The sequence below is a fragment of the Elaeis guineensis genome, chromosome 8 (genome assembly GCF_000442705.2).
Source record: "Elaeis guineensis isolate ETL-2024a chromosome 8, EG11, whole genome shotgun sequence".
In the NCBI taxonomy this organism is placed as follows: domain Eukaryota; kingdom Viridiplantae; phylum Streptophyta; class Magnoliopsida; order Arecales; family Arecaceae; genus Elaeis; species Elaeis guineensis.
Window position 1 is genome coordinate 132,224,130 of NC_026000.2, and position 10,055 is coordinate 132,234,184.

Sequence of the window (10,055 nt, forward strand, 5' to 3'; positions counted from 1 at the left end):
TATTTAATTAAACCAAAACTGGTTCAGAGCATCTAAAATCAAAGATGAATTAATCCAAGTCTAAAAATTTATAATGACTACAATCCATAAACATAAACTGAATTCCTAGTGCAAAATTTTCAAGCTTGCTTTGCTGATCCCCAAGCCTGGATTCCCTTTTCATTAGTTCTAGCCTTGTTTCTCTATGCATGAAAAAGAAAATAAAAAGAATATGAGCTACACCAGCTCAGTAAGTAGACTTCCGCTTCCTTACTGGATCAAGCATAAGTTTTCTATGATAATGCATCATTTAGCAAATAACAATTATTATAAAAATAAATATTTCATAGAGCATATAATAAAATAAATTATAAGCTCATCATGTATGCATAAATCATGTATATTTCACAATTATGAATCGTAAATCATTTTAATCATGTATTTATGTCATGTTTCAAAATATTGCTCACAGATATTCGTGCTAAGGTCACTATTATACCCATGACAGGGCCATGTTTCTTAATCGACAGAGTTCTTAATTCATGTGCTAACTTTATACCCGTTGGCAGGGTCATGTTTCGTGTGGATGCTAGCTCCGGATATCGACCTTCCCGAAGAAATTCATTCATAGCCATCTGAGAGCCTTTGAAATCATTATATCTTTTTCTTAAAGCATACATATACATAGATGGAAAAATAATAAAATTAATGCTTCATAATCATGCTATTTTCATAAGACATATTCATGAAATCAATGCTCATAATAAAACATGCTTTTTCATATCACATATGCTGATCCTTATTTTATGAAAAATTATGATTTCATCAATAGCAATTCTTTGCATAAAAACATGATCATTTAAAAATAAATAAGGAACATAAAATCTACTTACCTCGATCGTCCTGGACTTTTTAATCTTCCTTAAAAGAATCGGACAGTCCTATTTAAAATATTAAATCATCAATAAATTTTATTTCATATATTTAATAAAATTACATAATATAAGAAAATCTCTCTTCGGCTCTAAATCGATTTAAGATCATAGGTCCCTAGGAGTAGAGAAGATGGCCTAATAGGAGATTCATAGGGCTTCTTAGAGAGAGAAATTTTTTTAGAGAGAGAAAATAGATAGAGAAAGTAGAGAGAGAAAGAGTCCAATTCTAGAGAGAGAAAGACTTTAGAGAGAGATGAGAGAAACTTCCTTTCATGTGTATTATTATTATTATTTATTTTATTAATAATAATAATAATAATATTATTATTATATAAATATATATATATATTTTCTTTTCTTTTTCTTTTTTTTTCCTTTTTCTTTCTTTTTCCTTTTCTTTTCTTTTTCCTCTTCTTTTTCCTTTTCTTTTCTTTTTTCCGTGGCCTTCTTTGGCCGAAACAGGGGACCTAGAGGTCCCCGTACCTTAGATCGGCCGTTCACGACCGTACTTTACCCGGCGGTGGCCGGCGGTAAGGGACGATCTTCCCCCGAGTTCGGAGAGGCCAGAGCCGGCGGTCGGCGTGGCCGTCGGCGCCTTAAAAATCAGAAAAAGAGAGAGGCCGAACAGGACTTCCTTTTTTCGACGAAATCCGGTGACTCCTGTCGCCGGCAGTCATGCCCACAGGCACGGAAAAGAGGGGAGAGAAGGGAGGAAGAGGAGGAGGGACTTACCACAGCCTCCGATGACCCCCACCGGCGTGAAATCACGGCGAGCATGAGTCGAGAGGCCGCGGCTTCAATCGGAAAAATCGGAGAACTCCGGCGATCGTCGGTGACTGATGTATCTACTCTTAGAGGAGAGGAGGGGGGTTCTTATAGAGCTCGTCCTAGGGTCTTTTAATAGCCCTAGGACTCCGATTTCTGATCGGAACCGGGGAAGGGGAAGACTCCGATCGGTAGTCTTTCTCCCTATTTTTTTTTTTTGTTTTTTTGGGCTTAGTGGGCTTTTGGCCCATCGGGCCGGGTTATCACAAGCTTTATATCTGCAAGGACATGCATAACATGTTTATGCGAAATCCTTCGAGACAAGGGAAGAAATTTCAGATGTGTTATGCATCAATGCACTATTACGAGAAAACTATTGAAGATTTTGAAAAGAGGAGCATAGGAAGCAAATGACATCAACTTGAATAGTGTGTGACATGTGATGAGTAGAAAAAATATTAGAAATCTCTGACTTCGTTGAGTTTTATGATGCAAGTCATTTATACTATGTATTTTTATTCATTTAATGCCTCTAACCATTTCCAGAGTCATTATTCATCCATAGACAATACCTACATGCCCTGCCTACCATTCATAGTCATCTCTTGTTTTTTATTTTATTTCTGATTTTTTTTATTCTCGTTCTTGATTTTTTTTCCCCTTTTGTCAATGTCACAATTTCTGACTGTTTGAAGGACATCAACCAAAATCCATCTAAAGAGTTTGCATTGACTTCACTGCAGGATCCTACATGCTGTCACAGGAGAATGCTGAATTTTAAGAAAGTTATCCACAACACCACATACAAAATGGGTGTTGAATCTGTTACTAAAAACAGTATCAAGAACATGAGTTGATTAACATACACTCTTCTTCGCCTTCTTCATTTCATAGAGATTCTTCAAGGTCAGGTGTGATGAAAAGTTGAAGAGAATTGTACCATCAGGGACATCTTTGATCTATATACAGAATTCTCTTGCTGTTTGTTTCATGGCTTATTTGAATGCTCCCACCATTCACTGAGAATCTCACATCAAAACAAATGCTAGATGAGGGCGACGACGCAATTTTAAAGGTGAACCAACTTAAGTCAATTATTTCAAACATGATTCACCTTCAGGACTATTGAAGGCAATGACAAATTTCAATAATCTATGCTTAGAAAAATCCTCTTTGGAAAATGAAAACAATCGAGAAGGAAGCCATGACATTGCATTAGAGTCCATTGCATTTGACAGTATGTATGAAGGATAACAAAGATGGTAATATTTTTGGACAAAAAGAGAGGGAATAGCTAAAGGATGTATATTTTGCGATATAGTTCTCTACCTAATTCCAATCTGACACTCATTTTTATCAAACACAACAAACCACCCAAACCAAGCATCAGACAAACAGCTTCATTAACATGAAGGCACTGTTTTGGCATGCGGAACCTATCATCATTTCCATCATCTGACTTTAAATGGTTCCATTTACTTGATTCCTTTATATTCTTGACTGGCAACTTATGAGTAAAATTTGTAGGTCTTCGCATCGAGTATGATTTGCCTTAATCCACCAATGGGTGCTAAAATCATCAGTAGGAACCCGAGTATGATGCAGACCTGAAGACCATGAAGGCAAAATAAGGTCAGCTTGATGTCCCTAAAGCAGGTGAAAATGAAACTGGCTAAAGTAAGTTAGCTTACCCAATTAGTGATCCAAGATAAGCTACCCACTTTAGGCTTGTAGATGGCAAGCCACATGACACAGGGGAGCTGCGTAAAAAGATTATAGGTCAAAATCAATAATTCTCCTGTGATAATGGAACATTAAAAACTTATTGTAATTTCTGCATTTGAAACACTCCTTGTGCTACCTTACTAGTTCAATGGTTCATAAAAAGTTATGTTCTGTTTCATGAGAAATATTCTACTACTTCACAGAGTTTTAGGGGCTTACAAAGTATGTAGTTGGGGCATATACCAATCCTCCAAAGAATCCAAGTAGCCCACTAAAGAAGGGGAAGGTAATAGCAATGAACATTGTCAATGCTGCACATGATGTATCACAATAAAAAATCAGTAAACATCCATCAAAAGAAAAAAAAAATGCTCATAGAAAAAAAAAATGCTGTAAGTATGAGCAGCGTAAAGGAAAGGGCCATTACCAACATATACACTACGCGCAATTAAGCGAAGCATAAGACCTGGAGGAAAATGAAGTCTCTTCACCAACATAGTTTCTAGCATGTCGAAGACAGGCATGGCATAAATCTGCATGATTAGATCAAACAGTAGTCAAACTACAAACCATTGTAGAGGATTATAAAAAAGAATGTAGGAGAGAAACAGCAAAATGTATACATGCAGATCCCCATAAAATGCTACCATTTTTTGCCGAGACTGTTCTTTAAATCTATTTCTGGAAAACATGATGATGAATAATAAGACATCAACAAAAAAGGATCATATATGATCACTGATCAAAAGGTATCCGGCGAAGAAAATATTTTTTCCCCTTATTTCCTTCGAGGGAGAAGAAGGATAACTTCTACTCGATATAATGACAACCATTTAGAGTTGTAGGTGACATACTAATACTTCCTTTTGAAAGACAGTGATTTTTATCATGTTAAAGATCATGTTAACATTGAAATGCATTAAATCACTCTCCTTTTCTCTTTTTTTCTTTCTTTCTTCTTTTTTTTTTTTTTGTGAAATTTATGGATTAAACAATTGTTTCTCAGGTTTTACTAAGATGTGACTCATTTGATTCTCTTATAAAGGCATTGAAAGTTCTTCCATCTCAAAGAATGCAATAGAAGCCAAATTTCCTTGATCAATAGAAGCCAAATTTCCTAGATCGTTTAATGTGAATCAAGTCTCTACAATATCCATTGCAAGCAGTCATACCTGATAGCTCCCAATGACATGGACGACGACCATCATGTTGGCCATGGCAATCAGCCACGTTGGCTTCTCCAGTGAAAGGAGGATGTTGTCCTGGACCGAATTGCCAAAGGCCCAGTAACCAATGAGAGCAACAGGGAAGTAGCAAAGAGCAACAATGATGTAGGCAACAACTACACCCTTCCACATAGGCTTCTTTGATGGCTTCTCAGGAGTGGAAGGAATGGTTGCTTGGATTTCCAAGACCACATTGTGACCGGCATATGCGAAAGCAACTTCTCCCAGTGCACTGAGGAAACCGAAGACGGTTCCTGCAGTGCTTGAAGATGGGTATCCATATTCAACATTTTCTTGCTTTCCTTTCTCCACAGAAGCGCTCCAAGCAATGGTGGAATAACTGATAAACAAATAGATGAATCAGTTATAAAGACAGTAATCCAATTGCAGATATTAATTGCACCCAAAACAAGAAAGAGTTGCAGATAACAAAGCTTTGGAAAAGCTAAAATTTTGCTCATTCATGCTATATTTCTCGGTTGTTTTGTCTTTGGTAAACCTCAAATGTTAAAGCAAATATTACTTTGGCTTTGATCTTTTTTATGTATTTTTGATTGCATATCCTTTTGTGTAAAATCTTAGGCTTCTTGAATTTAAATTACATGGAAATTAACATCAGGAATCTATAGGAATGCATACTTGCAAGCAAAAAAAAAAAAAAAAAGAAGAAGAAGATGAAATGTCATGAACTTTGAAATTTCAAAAGGCAGACACATGTCTTTGTATGAGATCGTTCATGCCTTCTCTAAAAACATGAAGAAGCATATAATAATACATCTTTATTTTGATGTACAAAAACATAATCTTTGTTACTCAGAAGAAAAGAGAAAAAACTAGTAAACTTGCATTATCTAGTCATAATGCTTTCTAAGTTAATGCTACATAACTGGCAGCAATATAGGATACAGAGTGACACCAAAAAGAAGATTGTGTACCTGAGAGACATGACAGCAGCTGCCAAGGAGACACCTGAAATGGAGTTAAAGTTGGGCAGTTGCGAGAGCACGAAGTGCACCGAGGCAAAGATCATGATGAAATATGTTTGTTTGATGTGTTTGCAGTCAGGGCAGACAAGATCATGGAACTTCTTTAGAGATTGTCCACCTGTAACCATGTAGACAATGTTGACGCTCACCTCGACGACAAGCTGCTGAGGCACCACAATCCAAAGACCAAGCTTCTCTCCAAAGGCCTCCTGCCCCAGTTCATGGTACCGATTGAACCGCTTTCCGGGCACCATCTCATGCATCTCCACCATTTGCCAGAGAGTGTATAAGGTGATGATCCATGATAGAATTAGGATTGCAATGCCTGGGCCCCTGTTCAATTGCATGAAAGGAGCTCTTAAGCCATGAAGCTTGCACAGTGAACAAAGCTGCAGTTATGTAATTAGATACATCTAGCGGGTTAGGAAGATATGCAAGTATTGTTAGATCCTGTTTTAATAACATTGGATTGGCTGCAGAGGAGTCAAATAATTGCAACAATCATAGAGGCTGCAATGCTTTTCAACAGATTTAAATTTAACTCCTCCCCCTATTAAAGAAAATATTAGCAAGCAGATTTATCAGATTCTTTGTCTCATCAAGAGAGAGGTTATTGATGATTACCTTATTTTTGTAGGTAAAACTAGAAGGTGAAAAATGAAGCTGCTAGCAAAATATGCAAAAATTCTCAGCTGACAACTGGAACTGTCTTAATACGAGCCAAGAAATAGATTCTACTGAAAATTATTTTGATTTATGTTCTGTATTATTAAGGAAAAGTTTAAACACTTCTTTTAGCAAGACAAGGTCCATTGGCTTGAAAACTATTATTATCTCTCAACTGTAAGCCAATACAATTAACTTCTTCAAATTGAATAGCATACAACTTTCATCCTTTGTGTATGGAAGATATAAATCTCCTTCTATCAGAGACATTAGCTATATGGTAAATCATAACAGAAAGTTATGATACTTGAAAATTACAACAATCACAAATTTAAGAAAAAAGGGAGAAAGGAAAAGAAGGCCACAATATTAGCACTATAATAGAGAAAATTAAATATATATTATAAAAAGCCATTATCAAGCAGAACAAGAAAAAAAGGGAAAAGAAAATAAGATAGTAACTTAAAGCTACAGACTCACATACCTCAAATCATAATCCGAATGTCTAAAGCAAATTACTCATTCGAGAAGATTGCCAAAATTTTATATGATCACCAATAGTATGATCTTGTTCAGTATTCATAACCAAAGGAAATGAACCCCTTTTTTATTGCAACATGAAAAATTGAGTTAGTACCCGAAAAAATTATGATCACCCATTAGGAAAAACTCTGAAACAGCCAATAGGTATTGGTTTGAGGATACCATTATATTATCCAAAATATCCCCGGAAAGACAATAATGTAACAAAATTAAAACATGAGAACCACAAAATAACAATCAAACATCAAAGTTTTAACACTATGATTTCAAGATAGCGCTTTGTTTTTTTTTTTTTTTTTCTTTTGTTCTTCTCACCATCCAAGTTCTGACATAGCATATGGCAAGCTGAGGACACCGGCTCCGACCATGGCCGTGACATTGTGGAATGTTGAGTACCACCACTTGGCATTCCGAGATGAGGTGATCGGAAGCCAATCATCGATGTTCTTCTCCTTCTCGGACTGCACGTTATTGCGTACAGTTGCATTCATCATGCCAAATTCAACAGTAAAATAAAAAATCAGAGGCCAGAGAAAAAGAGACTCAAATATACAAACACAATATGTAAACCAAGCAACCCTTTATGTTATTATTACTACCCTTCCTTTATGCCTGCATTAGGACGTATAAAAATCTTACCAAAAATAATGCAACAAAGAATGGTTTTCATATACTTTCAGTTACTGTTTATATGTATGGTTATTAATGGTTAGCTTTAATGTGAAGGTTTAGGAGGAGATGGATATGGATGAAATCTTTGGTGTGGATCTAAGCGAATTGGAGGAGGATAGAAGATTCAGTGAACCTGCTATGTTGCATGCCAAAGGCTATTGAAAGTAGAAGGTTTTCTTTCAATAAATCAGACATATGCATGTATAGATGCATCCATCAGAATTAGAAAATAAAATATTCAAAAATTGAGCTGGAAGATCACTTGTGGAACTTATGATATAATGTCGAAGGTTTCAACAAATTGGCCATCTTGGTGGATATGGGTGACTTATGATGGGATGAAATTGATCTCATTTTATCTCCCTCGGCCAACATTGAAAATGTAAATATCTTTAGAAAGAAATCATATTATTATCTCAAATCCTTTTTGATAATTTGATATAACATAACTTATATATCAAAATAATGGTCATAAAACAAAATTAAGAAAAAAAAATTGATTGATATATTGATACTTTATTAACTGGTATCCTATAGACATCCAAGATTTTACGCATATTGTATAACTAGCTATAGTTGATATGACTTGATATCTCACTTAAATGATAGTGCTTCTATCACTGATCAATACCTATCTGGCGAAAACATACATAATAATATTCTTAAAATACAAGATTCATTGTGCAATATTGTTTTGATTGGTGAAGAAAGATACAAAAGGTCATCAAATACATTCTGGTACATATCTGGACCGGTACAAAGAGATAAAAGATCATGAGATGCATCTTAAAGAGAAGCAGAGGGTAAGATGTGTGAAGTGGATTGTTGACAGAGGAGAGAATAACATATGATATAGGTAGAGATATATTTCAGTTTCAGAAAAAGATACAAAAAGTAAACAAATAATGGAATGGATAGGACAAGGAGAGAGAACATGAGTGAGAATGGAGTTTTCTCTACATATTTTTTTTCTTTATTTCAAATTGACATGCATATATAGAAAGACAAGACCATTGGATTTTATGGAGATACATAGAGTAGTATATGGAGATGTTTCTAACCTTTTTATTTTATCAAAACATACAAAACTTCGGTAGATAGAATAAATTTGATAAACATTTTTAAACTTTTTGAACTAAGAACAGAAAAGAGGCTAATTATAGGAAGGGGAGGAGAAGATGCTAAATTTGGGAAGAAAAGAGAATTCATAAATTCATAATCCTAATTTTATATATCATTCTTTATCATTTTTAAAATTTATATATCATTCTTTTTTCTGAGAAATTGCTTACTCTTCTATTACATAAATAAATATTTATAATTGTATTATCCCTCCTGCTCATTACGCAGGTGTCATACATGTTTCAGCTATTCATCTGGTAACAAGCATTTCCAGCTATTATTTGATTACAGTAGCTGTTATATAATGGAAAATAACAGCTACCATTTGATGTTTCCATTATTATCTGATGAAGGTTTTAAGGATAAAGTTGGTAATGATGAAGGTTTTAATGATGAAGGTTTTAAGGATAAAGTTGGTAAAGTTCCTGCTTTTTTTTTCTTTTCTTTTCTTAGTATTTTTTTTTTTTCCTGCCAATTCCTTCAACTATAACTACTCCATTGGATGTCATATAATTTAACCGTTTAATAGTAAAAATTTCGATCCAATTCCTCCTTTGTATAATTAATATTATTTTGAATCCATCTCATAGTTTTACATATTATTTTAAATTGTAATATTTAAATTTTGTTTGAAGCTATAGAATCAATGCGGCCACGAAGTCAAGCTGAGGACCACGACATGCCATCAAGTCCTGGATCTTGACTTTTCAAGTCAAGAATGGCAGCAATAATGCTTGCAAGACGTTCATCATTTATCCATCCCTATGCAAGTATGATAAGCTGTTTCTTTAAAAAAATGGCAAGACCTAATAATCCACCTAAAAAGAAAAAAAAAAGCTAAAAGTTTTTTTATCGCACCTAAATTAATGATCACAATTCAATATTAAATTTCTCATATTACCAAAAAAAACTATATATCTCTCTAATTTTATTCTAGGTCTTTGAATTTCCTTACCAAAGTTAACTAATTAATATGCATGTTACATGTACATATACTATCCATATATACAAGAATTATGAAATAATTTAGCAATGCAATTTAGGGTTATATCAAAGTTTTAGTAAAATATACTTGTCTTGAAAATATCTGAGAATAAATAATAATTGCTATAACCATTAAGCCAAAATTAATTATAAGTTGATAACCATATTATTTGCTGAAGTCACTATTTGCTATTTTTTAAAAAAAAAATCTGCCAATTAGTGGAACTTAAAAATTATTTTATTTAGATAAGATGAAGAAATCAAAAGGTACCAGCTTATCATAACTATTAATTTAAATTTGGAGGGCAATTAATTAACTAGTACATACAAGTGGATAGCTTCTGCAATTTGCTAATTAATTATCTGAATAACTAATTGCTGAATCTGAGAGCATAGATCCAACTCCTCCCTATTGATTGGCACATGGCCGCGGCGGACCTCCAAATACTTGG

General features: G+C 34.4%; 1 protein-coding gene across 1 annotated transcript in view; it reads right to left on the reverse strand.

Annotated features, from left to right (window-relative positions):
• Positions 1-2,872: 2,872 nt before the first annotated feature.
• Positions 2,873-10,055, reverse strand: part of LOC140851121 (lysine histidine transporter 1-like) — a 9,640-nt gene continuing 2,457 nt past the window's right edge. The window contains exons 2-8 of the mRNA XM_073242652.1: positions 7,141-7,286; positions 5,566-5,949; positions 4,577-4,970; positions 3,832-3,937; positions 3,624-3,715; positions 3,371-3,439; positions 2,873-3,286 (exon numbers count right to left, since the gene is read on the reverse strand). Coding sequence (XP_073098753.1) covers positions 3,188-3,286; positions 3,371-3,439; positions 3,624-3,715; positions 3,832-3,937; positions 4,577-4,970; positions 5,566-5,949; positions 7,141-7,286 — 1,290 coding nt within the window. The 3' untranslated portion in view covers positions 2,873-3,187. The remainder of the gene's footprint in view (positions 3,287-3,370; positions 3,440-3,623; positions 3,716-3,831; positions 3,938-4,576; positions 4,971-5,565; positions 5,950-7,140; positions 7,287-10,055) is intronic.